General features: G+C 40.5%; 1 protein-coding gene across 1 annotated transcript in view; it reads left to right on the plus strand.

Moving 5' to 3' along the window:
* The window catches only part of LOC104278231 (focal adhesion kinase 1-like), a gene marked incomplete at its 3' end in the record, with an annotated part of 75,961 nt that overhangs the window by 47,775 nt on the left and 5,799 nt on the right, over positions 1–22,387 (plus strand). Inside the window, exons 5-11 of the mRNA XM_009875142.1 lie at positions 4,309–4,388; positions 5,870–5,932; positions 10,328–10,382; positions 14,277–14,417; positions 15,119–15,196; positions 16,509–16,616; positions 17,894–18,011. Coding sequence (XP_009873444.1) covers positions 4,309–4,388; positions 5,870–5,932; positions 10,328–10,382; positions 14,277–14,417; positions 15,119–15,196; positions 16,509–16,616; positions 17,894–18,011 — 643 coding nt within the window. The remainder of the gene's footprint in view (positions 1–4,308; positions 4,389–5,869; positions 5,933–10,327; positions 10,383–14,276; positions 14,418–15,118; positions 15,197–16,508; positions 16,617–17,893; positions 18,012–22,387) is intronic.

Below are 22,387 nucleotides of genomic sequence, written 5' to 3' on the forward strand. Positions count from 1 at the left end.
TCAGCAGGAGTGCTTTAAAGGCTTTGTTTGCTTGGCAGAGATCGGTGAAGATTAGCATCCAACATGTTTTTTTTAGTTCAGCCTTTGGAGAGATCCCATTTTGAACAATTGAAATAGGGAGCAAAAGAGCAGCGGTGGTACTCGATGGACTCGAAGAGTACTCGATGACGTGTCCTTCAGCCTTCCTCCAGGCATCCCTACTGTGAGCTGGACTCCAAGCTGTTGTAAGCAAAGGACTGCTGCACGTACCACCAAGGAGGGCAGCTCTGCAGGTGGAACGTGAGCTCATGCTGATACCAGTGGCTCCAAAACCCACAGATCAAGATCCATCCTCCCTCTTAACATGCTTCTTGTGAATATGCAGTAAATAGAAAATGGTAACATTCTCTAGAAGCTTGTCACACCTTCATTGTCGCATCTTTGTGTCTATACACACTTTATGCTCTTAAAGATGGGGCCTTTTTTCTCTTAAACAAAAAAAAATTATTCTCATTTCTGTCATTTAACTATACTAACAATAATAATAGAAAAAGTAATAATTGAGCAAACACAAAAGACTTCTAGGAAAACTATTCAATTGCCCTGTGGCAGTGTGCTTAATTACCATTAAATTATCTCTTGCGTCTCTTCCAGTTACTGTTTGTTCAGGCTTTTTTCTTAGGAGGTCGTGCAGCTTGTGCTGAACCTCATGCAAAATTCTTATCTAATCTTTGCATGAGCATTCGTTCATGCATTGGTCTAAGGCCATCTCAGAGGGAATAGTCAAGAAAAATTAAAGGTGATAAGAGAAGTTCTCATTAGGATTCTGAGAGTGAAAATAAACTCTGCTTCCCTCCCCCCTTAGACTTCCCAAGGTTTAAAAAATAATCCTCAGTTTTCTTTAGGTCTCGTTTTTGTCTTGTAAACGAGCGGATAATTTTCACAATACTTTTTTTTTTTCTTTCTTCCACGTTGTTAAGAGTGAAGAGGGTTTTAAAAAATTTCCCAGTCAAGTTGTGGTGCCTGTAGTTGCAGAATCAAACTGGGAAAACACGACTGGATTTTCTGCTCACAAGCCAGCGAGCAAGAGGAAAGAAACCCCAAACTTTAAATGTGTAATGTTGCTTTTTTACTTATGGAATAGTATTTACTTGAGGCTAGCAACATTTTAAAATACATTTTCATGAAACTGAAGATGTTCTTAAGCAGTGTAGTTTAGCAAATGAAATATTTCGCTATTGGGACCTACAAGGCAATGAGCTGTGAAAATAAATGAATACATACTTGATCATGATATAGTAGTAGCCTCAAATTAACGTAGTTTCTGCAGGGGGAAGTTTTATGTGTCAGGACTGAAAAAGTGCTCAGCTACAGGCAGTACTGGCAGGCTGCGATAAGGTCTCCCAGAGCCTTCTCCTTTCCAGGCTGAACAAGCCCAACTCTCTCGGTCTGTCCTTGCAGCAGAGGTGCTCCAGCCCTCTGACCATCTTGGTAGCCCTCCTCTGGACTCACTCCAACAGCTCCGTGTCTTTCTTGTGCTGGGGGCTCCAGAGCTGGACACAGTACTGCAGGTGGGGTCTCACAAGGGCAGAGCAGAGGAGCAGAATCCCCTCCCTCGCCCTGCTGGTCACACAGCTCTTGATGCAGCCCAAGGACAGGGTTGGCTTTCTGGGCTGCAAGTACACACCGTTGGCTCATGTTGAGCTTCTCATCCACCAACATGCCCCAATCCTCCCCAGGACTGCTCTCAATCCACTCATTGCCCAGCCAGTACCTGTGCTTGGGATTGCCTCAACCCAGGTGCAGGACCTTACACTTGGCCTTGTTGAACTTCATGAGCTTGGCCCGGGCACACCTCCCAACCCTGTTGAGATCCCTCTGGATGGCATCCCTTCCCTCTGGCGTGTCGACTGCACCGCACAACTTTGTGCCATTGGCAGACTTGGAGGATGCCCTCGATGCCACCATCCATGTCGCCGACAGAGATGTGAAGTAGTACCAGTCCCAGTACTGCTCCTGCTGGCCACGCCATTCCTCATCCAGGCCAGGATGCCATTGGCCTTCTTGGCCACCTGAGCTCACTGCTGGCTCGTGTTCAGCTGCTGTCGACCAACACCCCCAGACCCTTTTCTGCCAGACAGCTGTTGTCGCCCAAGTGCAGGACCTGGCCCTTGGCCTTGAACCTTACACCATTGGCCTCGGCCCCATGGATGCCCATCCTTAGGTACTGTAGGTACACATGATACATGTTGTCATATAACTGACATTTCTCTGTGATTTATACATTGTTGGTTGTAAATAATCTCCTAAAGACGTTCTGTCCATTGGAGCAATGACTCGTTACTTGGCTAACACCGGGGACTCTTCGCACTTAAACGACCTTCATGGTTTTGAATGAAAAGGCAGAATCCAAACGTCTTGTCTTCCTGCACGGTGCCTCTCTCTCAGTTTACATCACTTACAGCCATTGTAATTACGAGACATAGAGTCTGTGGTTTTGGAGAGGCCTTTTTTTTTGGTAAGATTTAGTGAGATAAATCCTTGTAAATATTACCAGAAAATCTGAAATAGGAGGCTGTTACACATGAGAAATTTTTTTTATTGTTTTTTTTTTTATTGTAACCATGACGGAGGAAAAGAATTATTAATTCTACATATCTTGTGTATTACCACTATGGAAATACAGAACTGCTGTTTCCGTGTGTGTATACAGATAGCAAAATACATGGTGCTGAAAGACAATTTTTTTTTCACCTATCTCTCTGTAATATTTGCAGGAGCTGAACTGAGAAGAGTTAAAAGCTTATTGTTGAGTACCTGTATGAGTTCACATACAAAAAGCTTTCTGCTGATGTTGCAGCTGTTGTAGTAACTGATGTTCTCGCCGTTGCACAGTTTGTCATATTTCTTCTTTCACATCTTGCAATCACAAATTAAAGTGTTCCTGCACTTCAGAACTAGGAAGATCGTATGTGTTTGTTGCTTTTTAGTCCAGGGCCGGATCCAGCCTTCACTGTGGTGGCGAGACAATGCTCTGGTGCCTGCTCATGTGTTACTGGGAGGGTGCTGACTGGAAGGGACCTCCAGGTGTTCGATCTGCTGCTGCACTTCCGTACCGTTTACATTTGAAATGCTTTTTCTAACAGTTTGAATTTTTTTCTTACAATTTGTCATCGCTTAGAAAAACATTTTGTGAAGGGTGTTGCTTTCACAATGTGTCGTCTCCCCTTCGATCTGCCAGCCAGTAATGTAGATTCTTCGGATATATCAGGACTTTCTGCAACTTTAGGATCTTAGGCTTTAGGATCTCAATAGTGAATTCATGATTTCGTAAGATAGAGCCATAAGGAAAAGTTGTACTTCCACAAAGAGATGTTGCTGGTAAAAAATGTCTGTTGTGCAGAACACAGGAATTGTGGAGTTTAGTTCTTCAGCACTAGTCCTGCTCTCTTGTATTGTCTATTTCTTGTTTCATTCTGCTTTTTTTGTTGGTAACTGTATAAAGTACTTACTGCAACGTGGTGAAAGTATAACCTAAAAGGTGGGCTTTCTGCCTGCATTGATGCTAGTAAATAAAACAAGTCCAGGACACCTGCTGAAGCTTTAACCGACCGCAGTCCATCTCGTTGGGTACGTAGCAGGCTCCCTGGTGCACCTTTTGGACGGGGACGGTGCGTGCCAGCAGTGATCTGGAGACGCTGGTTTGGCCCAACCATCCTCTTCAGGAGGGATGACCCTTTGGTCGTGATGTTTGGCCTCCTCCAGGTTGGAGCACACTCCTTGGCCTGTTTTATTTCCTACCGTAGGTGGTAGCCATCTAGTTTCACTGTTGATTCTTCTTGTTAGTTGAAGTGTGATGCGGTGTGATTTTCACATACCACTCTTTTTCTTTACTGCTATTTTTATTTTCACAGTAGCGTACAGACATTTTGTATGTATGATTACATGCACCTACAGAATTAAACACTGTTGACCAAGGCAGTTCAAGAGTGCAGCATACATTCACATCTGTTGAATGCAGGGGCAACCACCTGCTCGGCCTCCTGTGAAGAATTTTGATTGCATTAAATACAACATAGGCAACACTCGTGTAGATAAGGAATTTTTTGATCAAGCTCATTGCAGTCGAAAGGGGTTTCGTACAAAAGTGCAACTCGTTGGGGGAGAACGTGAACGTAACTTCTTTTTTCTTTCCATGCAGTGTGAAGAGTCATTAAAAAAAATTGAACTTTAAACGTATTTATTGTCGAAGTTGTTGGGGCAGTCGTTGAGTCTGTATTGGCACTGAAGTGATGTTTCTGTGATGCGTACCTACTTCTTTTGCTGTAGGTGAAAAATGACTATATGTTAGAAATAGCAGATCAAGTGGACCAAGAAATTGCTTTGAAACTAGGTTGCCTTGAAATCCGGTAAGCTGATAATTTAATTTATTATTCAACATGTTTCTGACAGAATGTGTACGTTAATTTTGAAACTGCTTATAGTTCATCCATTTCTGACTAGTGTAGTTGAATAAAACATAAGACTGTTTTTGCTACGAAGTATTTTGAAGAGAAACTGAATCGACTGTATTGTAACCACTTTCTAGTGCTTTTAAATTAACATTTATTTAAAAATTTTAATTAATTGCATCTTGATACTGCCTTTTGGCGAAATGCTTCATCTGAATAATTCAAAGGCCTGTAGAGTACAGTGAAGTATATACGTGGGGGGGGGGGGAAGGCTGTTATTTAGCAAATAGTCTTGTCATTGTGCATATATAAATCCTACAGCTAAAGAATGTAATTATAGATAAATGCTGCTACCTTTCCTCTCTGCATTTACTCATTTTTCATGTGCTATTTTCACATGATTAAATCTCAAGGATTCTTCGGGGTGTTTTTGGTCTTCCTGTCAACTGTATAGACAGCTGGAAAATAAAGATAAATTTATCAGATTAAGAGATCCTTGAGAGAGTTCCCAGCACAGCTTTTGAAATGCATGTTTTGGGTTTTGCTAATTTATGGAGAATTTCCAGCCTGAAGCATTTGCTCTAGTTATGCTGCTGTCTCGCACGGGGAGATTAGGGATGAAGCAAAATTGATAAGAAATTAATGGCAAATGTAAACTTCTTAGCAAAGAATGAAAGCATCCTTTGAACAGTACTTTCCAAAATAAAACAGAATTTTGTCTCATGAAATTTCCTAGGCGTCATACCAGAACCTGACGTCTCTGCTGAAAGTTTCACTGGTAGCCCAAGGGAAAACAAAAATTGTGCAACTGCAGACTCCTTATGCACTTACAAAATTGCTGGTGCCTCCTTTCAGAACACCTAACGAGTATAATAATCCATAATTATTTTGTCAGCCAGGTCCTGCTTTCTATGGTTCTCATGTTGTGGCTTTCTCGGAGCGTTTTCACGAGATATTTCTAGTAGACAACTGCTAGAACTATTTTACCACAAGCGTTACCGCTCCACTTTCTCAGTGAAAGCCGTGATCCCAACAACAGCTACGCATTTATTAATTTATTTTTTTATGTGACCATGTCTGGATTGAAACTGTGAGTTTTCATCATGCACAGACATGAGTGCTGTTACAGAGAGGTAGAAGGGAGCTGCTGAAAGGCAGCTTAGAGCACTTCTCTTGGTAGCAGATTAGTTAAGCTGGTTTTAAGTGGTTCTGAAAATGCAGTACTGCTCTAGTCCTGTGCGAGGTTCTGTACATGCCATTATGTTGTAAAATAAAAAATCTGATCGGAGTTAGGACAATAATGTACTAATATTAAAGTCTGAATTAATTCTGCCGCTGTTTTCTAATGGTAAGTCTGAAAGATTTGACTGCGTTGATGTTGTGGTTCTAGGCTGGATCATCCAATAATTGTCCCTTTCAAATATTTTTCCTGACTTCAGGAGATCCTACGGAGAGATGAGAGGCAATGCATTAGAAAAGAAGTCCAACTATGAAGTGTTAGAGTAAGTATTGTGTTCTAGCTTGAGGTTTGAAATGTTTCTTCATCAAGACCATCAAATTCAGTTCAATAACAGAATGTTTCTATGGTAATTTTTTCATTCCACAAAGTTGATTGAGATCTTCGAGTGCTGTAATATGCGGATGGTGAAAGCTCTCAAGGTATAGAAGTAGGAAACACGCTTTTAATTCTGGTCTGGGGAGACAGGGCTGGAGTTGTTTAAACTTGATCAAGAGGCTTATTATGAATTTTTGCAATTTTGCTAATGTTCCTGGATTCATCAAATCTCGTTCTAAGGTGATTTTTATTTTTAAACGTTTTTCAGTGTGTAACCACATTCTTCAGTAGTGACTCATCTGTGGTCAAGTGTGGAGTTACTTCAAAATGCTTGTGGTTTTGTTTTTCCCTTCTGTTTGCTCAGCGTGCAGATTTCCTGACTTGTGACCTTGCCAGTTGATTGTTTATCTACCTATCACAAATGTTAAAGATGACCAAGAAGCATCCTTATACTGAAAATATTTTCGTTGCCTAATCATGTGGTCCAGTAAAAGACTCCAGTCCGAACAGTGGTGTTCATGACTAAATGTCCTTGTGAGAAGATTCTGTCTAGTGAGGTGTAAAATTGGGATAAAAAGTGATGTAGCACTGAAGTCTCTTATTTCATTTTTAATCAAGCACGTGTGCTAACTTGTAGAGGTGTAAAGAGAGAGATTTTGGAGGTGGAAGATAAGATTTATCAGAACAATGAATAATTTCACAGTTTTTGAGGAAACGCTGTGATTTTGATAGGTAAATACAACTTTAAAGAATTGCCTGCTATTTATATAGTGCCTGCTATTTATACATAGTGCTCAGCTGTGCACAATTTTTAAAGCTATATTTTTGTTTGAGTTAGGGTTGTGTGTTTTTTCAAGAACTTCAGCTTTCTCTTAGTGGCTGCTAGCAGAAGCATCCTTGTTGAGAAAACGCATAACAGAATGAGAAGGGACTAAGAACAGTGAATGGGATGAGGAGGTAGACGAGGCTAAAAGGTGATATAAAAAAGATCTGAAAGCACTCAGAGTTACGGCGCTTGTTGTTTATAAATGTGCCAGGAAGGACATGAGAAAGGTGGTTTTTAAGTTGGTTGTTTGGCAAATGTAAGCTGCAAACATCAATAATTAGGTTAATAACTTTGGAAATAATGAGACAAAGGAAACGAAGGTGATAACAGCTAATTAAAAATATTAATTAATAATTGTAACAGGTGAGAGTTCCTGAAAGATTCACTCTGAGGCTGCTTCCAGCTTAACACCCACTTGTTTCCGTGCATGTGTTTTCCAAGTGCATGTGTTTTCCAAACCGTAACTGTTTTGGTCAGAAGTAATTGCTGCTGTGAGCTCCTGCTGGGAAAGACAAAGTGAAGTAAAAACCCTGGTATGCAAAGTCTTAACAGCTTGATACCATGCAAAATTACAAATGTAGAATTATGCACTTCAAGATTTAATTTATTCTTTTTTTGAGAAGCAAAGTGTGTTTTGTATGGAATTTAGCTGGGAGAGATAAAGGATGAAAGCACCTCAAAGTGGTGTACGTAATTCTAAGCTAAGAAGAGCCTGCAAAAAGTGGCAGCGATCCTCAAAATGTGCCAATTCAGTCTTGCCACCTTAGGAGCTTGTGAAGGTTTATCTACACAAGTAATATTTATTTATCAAGTGGGGCTTTTTTGATTGTTTTGAGGGTTTTTTTGCTAGTTTTAGTACATCATGAGGCACTTGACCAGCTGAGTGCAATTTTTAAATGGCAGGTTTTTGCATTTTCTGTGATTGCTTCTTGCCCCTCTTTGTCAGATGTCTATTTGATGTATATTCGTCTTTGATCAGATTTTCATACAAGCCCAAATCTAGATGGGAAACGGTAGATAGAATCAAACCATTAAGTAGCCTTTAATAGTTGGGCCTTCATGTAATGAAAGAAGAATATTTTTCATAGTAAATGTGAAGTCTGTTAGCATAGAACAAGGATAATTGCAAGTACAAAAATGGGTGCTATATGAAGGAGCAGCTGCAGCCACAATTTTGTAAAAAGCATGTTAAAGTCTATTATGTTAATCTAACATTACTTTTTTGTTGTAACTTCAATTGGGATGAAAAAAATAGAAATAAATTTATATATCGCCTAAAGCTGCTTATCACTGTACGACAAGCAGCAGCATCTATCTGTAGTTGGTGTTTTATTAATCCTATTGAAGTTTACACATAAAAAAAATAAATTTACATTTAAGCCCACGAGTAGGAGGGAGTAGCTGAGGTTAAACACAAAGCTGTAGTGGAACTGTATGAACCAGTTGCTGCTAATTACCTCATAGTGGCAATCAGAAAACAGACGTCCAGGTTCTTAATCTGGAGTTGGTGTGTGTCCCGAGTTGGCCGTTTCACCCCCGTGCAGCGCAGCTGGGGAGGGAAGGAGTTTGTAGGATTGTGTGTTTAAAACTCTTCATCCATCCCAATTTCCGATGCTTAGATCCTCTTACTTGCAGGTACTCGCAGTTTGTTGTTGACCGTGCCATTAAATCTTCCCAAGTTAAATTCTCTTCCAGTAAATAAATTTGCTGTCTCGGTTCAACGCCAGATACGCTTTCTTAACGAATTTCCTTGAGTTGTGCGGCGTTGTACTCTGTGTAGGGATTTCTGCTGAACGTGTTGCACACAGATCCCAACAAAAGGCGACTCTACGAGTCCTTTTAATGACGAATCGACGCAGATTGTGGCAGCCCCGTGCTGTTCAGATGAGTAATGCGGGAGTACTGTAGGGGCTCCCGTTCTGAAAACACACCATTTCTCCAGTGCTTAACGTTCAACTAATATATTCCTTTTCAAAATGTCTTTGCATGTTATTTAGATGGTAATAGTGTGTTAGATTTATTTAGCTGTGTGGGGTGATAAACCGCGTGTAATTTGCATTTGAGAGGAAACGCATCAAAGGAATTAACATTTATGAAAGTTTTATAATCTTTCGGCTTACTGTCAGCGCCCAGATGCCGGCGTTTACTGCTGCGCATGAACGTTCTGCTCCTCTTAGTTGAGGATGTTTTTAGTGTGTTTTGTGAAATTGTGTACTGCTTGTCTTTAGAGAGCTCTACAAATACCCTGGGTTACAGAGTAAGCTTTTGATGTTGACTTCGGTGTTGGCTTTCTTTGTGCCGTTAGGTAGCAGTAAATACACACTGTGTACGTCAGGCTCACTCATGACTTTTCTTTTCTTTGCCAAATACAAGAATTCCGGATGTATTTCTATGTGTGTCGAAAGCGTGCAGTTGTGGAGAGCTTTCCTTCATCCTCATTTCAGAAACAGTTAAAGGCATTTGTTTTTTTTTTTGAAAGATACCATAACCTCTTAAATTTAAAGGAAAAAATGGTAAAACCTTTGAGAAGCAAGGATAATAAGTCCTTTTTGTACTTACGTGTTTTTTTTTTAGTTTTTCCTTTTTCTCTTGCAAATTTTCTGCCAATACTAAAAAACTAGCTCATGGTCATGCAACATGTTATACATGATTGTACAACAATCTTCTTCTGCACTAACAGATCGCTGGCGACTTCTTGGAGCATTTTTTGTGAAGGTAACATTTAGCTGTAGCAATACATACATATGTCAGATGTAAGCCAGGTGCAGCACGTCTGGGCCACAAAAACATTTAATCCTTATGGCTCTGGGTTTCAAACCAGGGCCACGACTCTGGTGTGGCAGCAAGCTTGCAAGACCTGAGCTCAGGGACAGAATTAGGATCCTGGATTTAGGATTACAGGTGCAGAAGGTGAGAATACTTGCAAGAAAAAGCTGGGAATTTTAACGTTTAACGCTCAACGTGAGAAAAAAGCAACGATTCTAGCGCTGCAAAGGGTAATACAGTAGTGGAACAGCAGTGAACATGCTTACTGAGGTGATATCATGAAAAGTCCTTTATGTTGCATCTCCTACTCAGTTCTAATAGATATTTATTAGAAATTGTCATTTTCATGTTGTTCCCTTCTCCCCTGACTACATCCTGTAAGAGTATTTTTTCCAACGATCTTTAAATTATTAAAAACATGTCCAAAGGACAGTTTTTATTCTGAAAACTTTTCGCTGGGCTCAAGCCAACACTTTGAATAATGCCACACCAGGTGCCTGTTGTAAACGCGATATCGTTTTGAGTTCACACTAGATGATAATTGCTGTCCCACATTTGCTCTGGTTCCTGTCTTGATGGTCCTGTGTTTGTTACTCTGAGATCGTCAAGGACCTTAATTGTGAAAATATGAATATGTTGCTATTTTATGTGATAGACAATAAAAAAAACCACAGAAGAATTCCCTGTGAGAAAGTCATACAATATGGCCCAATGTTTTTTATATTAATGCTGTGTATGTTTTTGTTTCAGGAAGGATGTTGGTTTAAGACGTTTTTTTCCGAAGAGTTTACTAGATTCAGTCAAGGTAATTATGGTTCCGGTCAATTTTAGACTGCGTAAAATCCCAAAGGGTCAGAATCTGAAACTTGCATTGTCGCCATATAGTTGTGAGGAAATTGCTGTTCAGTTATGGTGTCTTGGTGGAAAAATGTCAGAGCTCTCTGTCAGATTGGTAGAATAAAAATCCCTGTAGTACAGATGTGCAACTGGCAGAACTCAGGTAGGAGTGATTTGTGTGACCTTGCTGAGCTACGGTGAGAAGAGCACTCCTCTGCCTCTTGAACCTTGAGGACAGAAGTTCAAAAAAGTGTCCTCAGACCTTCTAGTGTCAAATAACTGTGGTTTTTTTTTTTTCCACCTACAATATACATGAGACTTCTGGAGAAAGAGGAAGGGGACATGTAAGAAAATGACGTAGTTTTAGTGGCAAATCGATAAACCATGTTTGCCTTCCTTGCTCGTGAGTGTGTCCGACTCATTCAGGGAAGATTTTGAGCGATTTCCACTTCTGTTAATCCTCATTAAGACTATAAACGTTAGTTGGATCTCAGTTCCATTGAAGTCCATATGTTCCCAGAGTGAAAAATGCAAATTTTTCTTGACATGTTTTGAAAGAAGGGATTAAGAATGGTCACCAATATCTCTTGCCATTCATACATGGAAGTATAAATCATAAATTGATATTTTAGAGCAGGCTTTGGTAAGCACGGATGGTGTTAGAGAAATGATAGATTTCAACATCAGATTGAGAAAGTTTCTACATTGTGATTTAAATGGATAAACAGGAAAGGTCTGACGTGAAGGGGTTTGTATCAAAATACTTCTGAAAATCAGAAGCTAATGAAATCAAGTGGATTTAAGTAATCCCTCTGCATTTTAATTTAAGCAATTATCTGAAACTCTATTCTGTACTAACGGGAGAAATTGTGGTGAAAGGTTCCAAATGTAAAAGAATGAATAACTATCTCAAAAATGACTTTATGGAGCCAGAAACATGGTCAACAAAGAAAACAGCTCTTTAGAAATCAGGAAATTAAGAGAATAGCTGAAAGAAGAACTAGTGAGAATTGCTAGAAGATGAAGCTGAGGAGAACCTTGCAAAGATGAAAAAAGCGTTGGACATGAAGAGGAAAAATGAGTCTGCTGTTTAATGAGATTTAAATCCCTATTAAAAATAATTCAGGTTTGGTTCAAGTGATTAAATGATTCTTCCACTTCATGAAGATTTTGAACTGGCAAGCAAAGGAGGGCTCCTGATGGCCACGAAATATAAAATTAATTATTTCTCTCTGTTAGTGAAGTAAAGCTTAGAGTGTAGTGCAGCGCTAATCAAAAGTTGTTAGAGATTAAAAAATCAAAATATTTCATGGTGCGAGGTATAGGTTGATATCCAGGGGTTTAAAAACAGAAGGTCACCTTGGGGACCTCATTAAATAGATAAAAAAGAAATCAAGACTGTTGTAAAAAAAAAAAAAGTATCCTAGGAGGTGTCTAGGGAGGTTTCTCCAGGAGGAAACAGTGAAGTCATTGGACAACGTGTTGTATCCCATTTGTGCTGCAAATAGTTCTGTTTATTTGGGTTCCAAAAAGTCCAGTTAATTCAGAGGAGCCAAACAGGCCTTTGTTTTTCATTACTTCACTAGAGAAGGATAAGAAGCCTCCCAGTGTTTAGCTTAGTAAACGGTGCCTCAGCGCTGCCGCGGCTGCTGAGCCGTGCTCTCTGCGTGTAGCTGTTGGTGAGCAAACGTCGTGTGGGGGAGAAAAACTCCTTATACTAAACCAGCAGTTGGGGTGGGGAAGTGAGTGAAAGCCAGATTGGGTTTAATTTACAAACTGGGGAGACCTCCCCCTCACTCTAGGGCGTGTCTTGAGGAAAAGCAGAGAAAAATGAAGTTGTTCTGAGGAAATATTTGAAGAGCAAATTTTCAGTGCATTTCCCTTGCAGTTGTTGCAGATATTTCTCGTGAATCACTCTAATAGAGGTGCATTTTTCCCACGTACTCTATGTTTGCACCTCATTCATGATCTCCAAGCTAGAGAGTAAGTCTTCTGTGTGGACTTAACCCAAAAGAGCCAACCAATATAGCCCATATGCCTGGAAGTCAAGATGATGCTCAAACAGTCCAGAAGAACAAACCACGGGCAGAATAAAGTATCTTACTACGACTGTGTGGCTGAAAGACTTGGAGCAACTTGAGTTAGTGCATTTTTTTTCTTCCTCTAGTGTCTTGTTCCTGGTGCTTTTCAGCTGTTAGTTAAAACTAAGGTCTTCAGTTCCCTTAATGTCAGGTTTTCCCTGGGGATAATGCGACGCAGTAATTTGAAATCACAACAAAATGGCAGATTTCTTCGTTATCTGTATAACATGAAGTTAGTGTGCTGAGCTGAGCGTTTCCAACCCTCATTTGAGGTTCATGCCGTTGCGAGAGCGATCATCATTTTCTCTTTGAATATGCAACACCCTTGGACCGCTGCTATTGGAGTTATCTCCAACACTCCTTGTACAAAAAATCTGCCTATTTAGAGTTCTGAGTGCTCTTTAAAGCTCACTAAAAATTAATGTCTAATCTGGCTGGAAGTGCTAACATTGATGGGAAGCTCGTACTTGTGCCGTGCCTGGAGCTGTTAACGGGCAACGTGAAAGAATGAAGAATTGTAATGCCGTTACAGTCGGACATCGAGGTATATTTCGCTGCTAATTCCTGTCTTAACTTTGACATGTTGGAAAAGCAAGTGTGGTTTTGCTTTCTATTGTTGTTGCTAGTTAGAAAAAGTATTAGAAAATGGTATCACTAAGGTTTTTTCAAATCCATTCAGTCACTTCAGATAAGGGTCAAGCTTTGGCAAAGGGAAAAAGAAGAGACGTGTTTGTGGGTTTGACATTTTGGTGCTACATGACATAAGTAGTGATGAAAAAACAGCGGCTCGCCTGGCTCCACACGCCTTGCCGAGCTTCCCGAGGAGAAGGTGCCGTGCTTTGGTCTGGGTGACCTCTAGTGCTTAAATCCGGGTGTTTTTACTCAGGATCCTTGATTGCTTGTTCAGTTCTGAAGCTCGTTAAAGAGATTGCTTTTCAGATTCTGTTTTTACTATGGTAAGGGTGGCAGCCTGCCCAGGGATTACACGTTATATACAGGCAGGTACTCCGCTCTTTATAACTCTTAGTTAACTCTTTTTTTTTCCTTTTTTTTTTTTTTTTGATGCAGTTGTTAGAGAGGCTGCATGTTTTGCAGGTTGTGTAATTAGGTGTCTGGCTCTGTCCCAGGTGTTGGGAGGATGATTTGTGATGCTCTAAGTGGCTCTTTCTATGCTGAAGACAGTTGACAAAATGATATACAATATAGTTTTAATAGTTTAATTGAAATGTGGGGTTTACATTTTACATGAATTTTTAACTTACTATTTAAATTATTTTTTTATATGGAAGTTATTTTGCATATTATCAAACTTTAAGAATCCCCTATATTATGGATTGTCTTAAGATACTCCGTGAAGAGATTCAGATACAGCTCCAGCTGGGTTTTTACTACCAGATAAGAGAATGGTGATTTAAATTTAAAAGGTAATATGAAGGTGTAGGATGCGTTGTTTTGTATTGGTACGCAGTTAAGAAGTTGGGAGAATCTAAAGAAAATAGTTTCTGCAGAGGTTAACATGTTGTCTTTTATTATATTTTATTCAAAACATTATCAGATATTCTCTCTATAACATACAGAAGAAATAATTTTGTTTCAAAGCAAAAGTTAAAAGGAAGAACTGTTACTTGTCTTTTGAAGCTGCTTTTTATTTTCTTGAGATTTGTCTGCATCTCATTGATAAAGAAACTGTTGGGGATTCTAAGGGATTGAAGCTCTTAAAATGCACTATCACTGGTTAGATTTAAAATAACCGATCTTTAAACATTTTATTTAATGTACAGGCCAAAACACTACGGAAATTAATCCAGCAAACTTTTCGACAATTTGCCAACCTCAACAGAGAAGAAAGTATTTTGAAATTCTTTGAGATCCTCTCTCCGGTGTACAGATTTGACAAGGAATGCTTCAAGTGTGCTCTCGGTGTAAGTAGAGGAATGGGCCAGTTCCCAGAGCACATGCTGCAGTTAGAAGTCTAGTTGTTTTTTGCGTAGTTCTGCACCTAATTGATTCTGAAATTCCTGTTTTGATCTAGAGAAGAGTCCTTGGATTTCATTAACAACAAAATATAGTTGTTGATTTTGTTCAAAACTTTCTCAGTTGACTGTTACCAAAGCATCATTTTTTAGTAGGCTGAGGATGGTACACTGTTAAATATTTTTATTCTTGCTTCCTTTGTGGAAACCAAGCAGTTTTTAACCTGGTTTCCTGAGGAAATGAGGCTTCTCAGCTTCATCACCTTTTAAAATCTACCCATTTCAAACAAATTTTGAGAAGGGACATTAAGTCTGCAAGCTTTGTGAAAATAGACACTCAAGGAGAAATTAGAATATGAACAGCGATGTCCTCAAGACGAGGAAATACAGGAAGTAAGTAATTCTTGTGTAGACCTAAGATAAAACACATGGAAACGCATTTTGAGTAGCAGGGATCCTCAGGAAACCAGTCATGAGTTTTGCTACTTGCAGTATTACTTGATTGTGACATATTTGAAATTGTATGAAGAGTTTAAAAGCTTCTAGACAGTAGTTACGAAAAACTGTAATTATAACATTAGAGGATGGTGTTTCATTGCAGTGTCTTGTCTTACTGATAAAATTTTGCCCTTTCTCCTTCGATTCTGAAGTCAAGCTGGATTATTTCAGTGGAACTGGCAATTGGCCCAGAAGAAGGAATCAGTTACCTTACAGACAAGGGTGCAAATGTAAGTCTGTCGCTGTTTTCTTCTCTTGGTTGTTGTCTGAACAACCAGGACCTGTTGTGAACTGAGCTCCACACAAAGAGGAGTGACAAGTCTAAGCTTTGAGTTAAACACTGAAGAGCTGGGAGATTCAGCATACACAGCTGTTACTCAGATATTAACTCAGGATTTGGGATTGGAGAAAATGCAGTTGGGTTAAGAAGAGAGACAGTGCAGCCTCAGCACTGATTTGTTGGCTTTTGTACCTAGTGAAGTGCTAACTTATGGAATTTGATGCGTTAGTGGTGACGTTTTAACAACGAAATGTCCAAATTGTTCGAAATTATTCTCCCTTTTCTTAAGAAGAGTGTATAAATGAAGAGCTTGTTTAATCAGTTAGTGTTTAGAGCTTGTTTGATCAGTTAGTGTTTAGCATTTGTGCCTTCATTTCTACTTTATTTGCTTCATTTCATACTCTTAATAGCCTTTTCATTCCCTAATATATACTGTATTACAGCATTGCCTGTACACCTCCGCAGTACAAGGAAGTTACACTCATATGGGTTCTTCTAGCAAAACATTTGGGACCTTGACAGTCATGATTTAAGTTGCGCCTGTGTCCATGGAAGCACAGAATGGTTTGGGTCGGAAGGGGCCTTTAAGATCATCTCGTTCCACCCCCCTGCCATGGGTGGGGACACCTCCCAGTAGATCAGGCTGCTCAGAGCCCCGTCCAGCCTGGCCTTAAAAACTTCCAGGGATAAGGCATCCACAGCTTCTCTGGGCAACCTGTGTCAGTGTCTCACCACCCTCACAGTGAAGACTTTTGTCCCAATATCTAATCTAAATCTACGCCCTTTCAGGTTTAAACTATTACCCCTCATCCTATCACTACATCCCCTGATAACTTCTATCCAATTAAATTCAAAGGTAGTGAAAAGTTTTGGAGAACAGGAATAAGGAGCGAGCTAAGAACATGCCTTATGCAGCAGCCTGGAGGTATGTGAAGTATGCTCTTGGTGCAGGTTCCCTGTGGTTATAACCTGTTGAGTTTTCCCTCTCGACCTCCAAGAGGTTGTTTCCACGATGTGCTTTCACGTGTTACTCAACAGTGACCTCTGTAGGTGAACTTGGTGCTTGCTTTAGTTTTGCAAAGACTTGAGGATTCTAGTGTGGGTTGTCAGGCTAACAGAACTGTAGGAAGAAACAGAGGAACGGATTTCTGGAAGTGTAATTTGGAGATCAAAGTCTGTGCTTCTGCAACATCGGGAATAAAGGCGAAGTATTTTGCTGTCATTTTGAAATTTCCCCCACTTTCTCTCTTGCCTCTCTGCAGCCAACTCATCTAGCAGACTTCAATCAAGTGCAGACTATTCAGTATTCCAACAGTGAAGACAAGGACAGAAAAGGGATGCTGCAGCTCAAGATAGCGGGTGCACCTGAGGTACGATATTGACAGTTGCCATAAACTTCCCAGCTGTGGCTTTCCTGGGAAGGGGTGGAGATTGGTGTAGACTTAATGAAGATATTCTGTATATTGTACTTTTGTTCTGGTCTGTAACTTCATTCTGGATTTGCCTACTATCTGTAATTATAATGTAACTATGCATTATACTAAACTGTACTTCATTTTTGTACGTGCATGTTTAAGCTGGGCACTGCCTGTCTGCCTGTGTGCACCAAGACTTGAGTTATTGTTAAATTCTCTTGCTCCTCCTGTAGTTACAGCCAGTGCATTAGATTTTAACATTTTGCATTCCAAGCATTCTGCAGTTGTTCGATTTTTCTTGGTTTTTAAGGAGGGAGGGAGTGTGAGTAGTTGTCATTATACCAACCAGATACTTTCAGTTTTAAAATAGATTTTGAGCTCATTACTTGCTTAGGTTTTGCATCTGGTGCTTGTAGGCTTTGATATTTGTAAAAGAAGCTTATTTTAAAAATACTAGTCCTTAAGTGCAACGTAATAGTAGCGTGCATTTGTGTATGATGCTACCTCCTAAAGAGGAAACTGAGCAATTTCACTTTTGAGAAAAGGGGAAATAAGAAAGAGGGGAAATTTGTTCTCTCGTGTTACACAGAGGCAGAGCTGGAAGTGAAATCAAATCCTTTCCTGGATTCAGTGCACTGGAAAACAGTCACTGTGGTAGAGAAGAATTGAGGGCAAGTCGGTAAATCTCTGCAGAGGATGGTGAAAGTTGGTGGTATTAAAATAAATTGCTTATATGTCTCTCATCTGTATTTCCACTGTCTGTCTTCTGAATTTGTGGGTTTTTTTCTCTTTTTTTTGAGATGGGAAAGTTACTTTTTAGGGCAAAGAATAAGCTGCTGCGAAAGGGTGGGAAAAAGATACCACCTGTAAGAGCTTGAAGGATTAAGCAGCTTCTTCAGAGTTGTCGTATTTGTAGCTCTAAAAGTCGTAGCAGTTGTAATGAATAGTGATTGACTGGAAATTTATCTATCAGGCCACTTAAGAAGCCCAGATTAATATTACATTTGGGTGGAGGCTTTTATCAGCTGTGCTTTCTGAACCTTGTGGGTTTGGAGGGGATTTTTGCTAAAGAAAAGGTAAAAGCAAGACGTAGTTTCTTTCTCACCCGCATTTTTCTGTTTACTGTTTGCGAGTGTGTGTAAAGTTCTGATGCAGTGACACAGCTGTTCTGCTCAGTGTTTGCAGCGACAATAATACGTCTTTGTTGGTCCCTTGTTTTTTTCCCTCTTTAGCCTCTGACGGTGACAGCCCCGTCCTTAACCATCGCGGAGAACATGGCAGACTTGATAGACGGGTATTGCCGACTGGTGAATGGAGCGACGCAATCTTTTATTATCAGGCCACAGAAAGGTAAGGAGGTGTTTCCTCCTGGTAGTTGCTATACTCATATCTTTAAGACAAGGTTGGAGCAGCCTGATCTAGTGGGAGATGTCCCTGCCCATGGCGGGGGGTTGTTGGAACTAGATGATCTTTAAGGTCCCTTCCAACCCTGTGACAATTCTATGATTCTATGATCTACTGATAGATTATTTTGCACTTGAACAGAAGACACGAGGTAGCGGCAGAAGCCTCATTTGGAGGCTCTTGTCTTTCAGGGAGGAGCCGTGACGTGTTTTTGTTATTATTATTACCTTCAGATGTGATTCCCTACTATACAAGTGGAGATTCAGAGAGGTTGGTGAGGATGCCAGTCAGTAAGGTTCTGACTATAGATAATTTTTTACTAGAACTAAAGGAGAGATGCATCTTGTGGTGTTGATTGATTATTTTTACAGCAGCGGACAAGCTGGAAACAGTGAGACAAGGGTGCTGGTACACTTAGCTTTAAAGAAGGAATTCCAGTTAGATTTCATTAGAATTTTTTCTGATTTCACTCAGCTGACATCCAAGGAAAGCTGCTTAAGAATGGAAATTTCTGTCCTCCTTTACTAATCATTACTCGTGAAAATTCATCTAACTCTTGGTTTCTAAAACAAGGAATAAATTATTTCCTTCTTCCCTATTTGTAACACAAGAAAGTACACCACCTACCCCAGAACTCTCCAGCATGAAGCTGAGTGCCTTTTCACTCATGTAAATATATAACATCCTACTATGCATGGCAGGAAAAAAAACCCAAACCCCAAACTGAAACTTAGTCATTCGATAATGAAGAAATGTGTTTGCAGGGTGTTAGATGTTTTGGCAGCACTTAGTAATTGTTCAAATCATTCTTACATTTGCGTGTTGGTTCGTTATTTCTGACCCGTGGTGTGTGTGATTGACCTTTAGCTCCAGCACAGGCAGCGTTGTCAGAATTTGCAGTAGTCAGGCAACCGTATCTCCATACAGAGGAAAATCTTCCCTCAGCAGAGGCTCAGCTCTTCTGGCCAACCTGGTGCACAGCCCAGTGATGATGAGCCATTGGCACCAAAAGGATAAGCTAGCATGAGTGATAATCACAGAAACGTTAAGGCTGGAAAAGGCCTCCAGGATAGCTTTGACTCCGTCCTTTGCTTTTTCTTCAGAGGAACACAGGTAGAGAATCCTATTTACATTCTTGCCATTTCTGCACTGCTGGCATTCCACAAGTTTAATCTGTTCAGTCTGCGTTGCCAGTACTAGCATTGGCTTGTTCCTCTGCCACCAGAATGGCTTTTCTTTCCTTACCTATACATAAATACTTTTAACTCCACAAAAAATACCACTGCCTGATGATTTCCAGTTCTCTCCTTCACAATAGCAACTGTGGGCAGTCAAGGCCTTCACACAGTATCACAGAATCATGTCAGGAGTTGGAAGGGACCTCTAGGGATCATCCAGTCCAGCCCCCCCTGCCAGAGCAGGATCACCTACAGTAGGTCACACAGGAACGTGTCCAGGCGGGTTTTGAATGTCTCCGGAGAAGGAGACTCCACACCCTCCCTGGGCAGCCTGTGCCAGGGCTCTGGCACCCTCACAGGGAAAAAGTTTTTTCTAGTATTTTTGTGGAACCTCCTGTGTTCAGCTTGCACCCATTGCACCTCTTCAACACTTGCTTGTTTGATGATGCACACAAGCAGCTGCCATCCGAGGTGCATTAGGGCATGTGGGTCCTGACTTCTTGCTGCTGTGGGTGGTGACAAAAATTAACCGTCTCTGTTTGCGCTTTTAAATTATTTTCTTCCTCTGACCTGCCTTCCTTGTCGTTCAGCTGTTGCGTCTTCGAGACTCATTAAGTGCCACGAAGGGCAAGATCTCTGATTTTTCAGTGTTACATGAATGCACAGTAAACCAGTGCATTTAATAGAGGGTGTTTATTTGTGTGATACTCATACTAGTATATTTTAACATAGAGCAAATGAGCAGTGATTGAGTTAAAAGGAACATAATGTAACACTTTGTGGAAAACACTCCTCTTTATGCAAACATGAAGAGAATCCCTCCAGTTAAATTCTGGGGTTTTTTTGCTTGAGGTTTCTTTTCTTTGAAGTTCATGGCGATGCTCAATGTATTAATTAAACATTTCACAGGAGAGCTGTCCCTCACCATGATCTGCACTCCCAGATCCCACAGTGAGCTTTGATTATATAAGGCACATCAGAAACAAATCGTGTAGCAGCTCTCGACTGAGCAGATGTGTTTTCTCCCCTCGTTGAGCTTTCCCATCTTCTTTGTTGTAAATTTGCGTGTTTTTTGCAAGTCTCCTCATAAATTACCCATCTTGATTACTCAGAGAACCCATGTTTCTGAGATATTACCTGTCTCACTATCCATTAATTATTCATTTTCTTGTGATTTGGTAGGAGAGCTAGGTAATATTTAAGACCTGGACAGTATTTGACACATTTCCATTCAGTTTGCCCTACTTTTCATAAATATTTACATATGCAGGTCTGCTTAGACAAATGTGGAAACTTTAAACATAATATTTGTGTTTCCATTATCATGCTTAACTCTTACAGGCAAAGAACATGAATGATACAACTGATAAAAACTTGAACTGATGTGAAGTGGCTTTTACTGATTGCAGTAGGCACTGAGTAGCTTTCCTGTGATCATAAGTCTACTGGCTGAATTTTGTGTCTATTCATCACTTTAAACAAGCTTTATAGGTAATGCAAAATTGTCAAAACCCTTGTAAAAGGCTAAAAAGACTCTGGAAAAAAACACCTGAGCAACTGAAATGTAGTTTCCTGACTGTCATTCCTTCATACCAGAACTCACCTTTGCATTGAAACATTCCCTTTGAAAATAAAAGGAATTCAGCTAATGAAAACCCAGAGTATTAAGCTTCAAAATACAAAAATTAAATAATCCATGAAATTCCTCAATAAATGTTTTCTATTTTCACACAAATTAACTGTGACCCCTGTTTTTGTTTTAATGGAATGGCAACATGTATTCTCATTATTACGATACTGTTACCACTTGGACTTGTTTGATGCCTCACTGATACTGCTTTCACAATAATTTCTGTCAGGTGAGCGCGGTTTACATTGTGGTAAATCAAAATCCTGCTGAGTTGTTTCCATGTCTTTCGAGCCAGGGGTTACAGGAGTGGTGGAAGGTACTGGGTGCATGTGCCGAGGTTTTGGTGACGGCAGGACTGCATGGCTCTGGGAACAAACCAGGGGCTGCCCTGTGCTGCTCAGAGCTGCCTCCACACTCTCCTGCCTCGGTCACACATACATACTTTATAATTTTCATTAAAATACATGTTCACCACACTTTCTTTATGACATTTGTTTACATCAGCAGAAATTCCCAGCCTCAAAATCTAAAGAGTCATTATCACAAAAGAAAAAGAAAAGAAAAAAAGGAAATAAAAGGAAGAAAGTTCTTTCCTTACTCCTTCACAACTTTACGACAACGTGTCCCCAACACCAGCGTCCAGACTCCTGGAGCGTGTCCAGAGAAGGGCAACGAAGTTGGGGAAGGGTCTGGAGAAAAAGTCCTGTGAGGAGCAGCTGAGGGAACTGGGGTTGTTGAGTCTGGAGAAAAGGAGGCTGAGGGGAGACCTTATTGCTCTCTGCAACTGCTTGAAAGGTGGTTGTAGGGAGGTGGGTGTTGGTGTCTTCTTCCAAGTTACTAGTGATAGGATGAGAGGAAATGGGCTCAGGTTGTGCCAGAGAAGATTTAGATTGAGTATTAGGAAAAATTTCTTCACTGAAATGGTTGTTAAGCGTTGAAACAGGCTGCCCAAGGAGGTGGTGGTGTTGCCATCCATGGAGGTGTTCGAAAAACACGTAGATGTGGCACTTCAGAACATGGTTTAGTGGTCATGGTAGTGCTGAGTTGACAGTTGGGCTTGACTTCAGAGGTCTTTTCCAACCTTAGTGGTTCTGTGGTTCTATGGCTCCCAACTGTTGTTCAGCCTGACTTCTGGCAGCTGCCTCCTTCAGTTACTGTTGCTGCCTTGAACTCCTGAAGCTCTACGATGGGCCGGTAAGGTGGGTTAGCCTGGCCAGCAGCCAGCCTCAGCTGCTTGCTCACACAACCTCCATGGCAGGGCAGGGGGAGAAAACGGATTGGAAAATTCATGGGTTGAGGTGAATCATAGAATCATAGAACGATTCAGGTTGGAAAAGACCCTTGGGATCATCGAGTCCAACCGTTAACCCTACACTACAAGGTCACCCCTAAACCCTATCACCCAACACCACATCTAAGCGACACTTGAACACATCCAGGGATGGTGACTCAACCACCTGGCCAGTCTGTTCCAGGGTCTGACCACTCTTTCTGTGAAGAATTTCTTCCTAATG

Source organism: Apaloderma vittatum, unplaced genomic scaffold (genome assembly GCF_000703405.1).
Source record: "Apaloderma vittatum isolate BGI_N311 unplaced genomic scaffold, ASM70340v1 scaffold9528, whole genome shotgun sequence".
Classification (NCBI taxonomy): Eukaryota; Metazoa; Chordata; class Aves; order Trogoniformes; family Trogonidae; genus Apaloderma; species Apaloderma vittatum.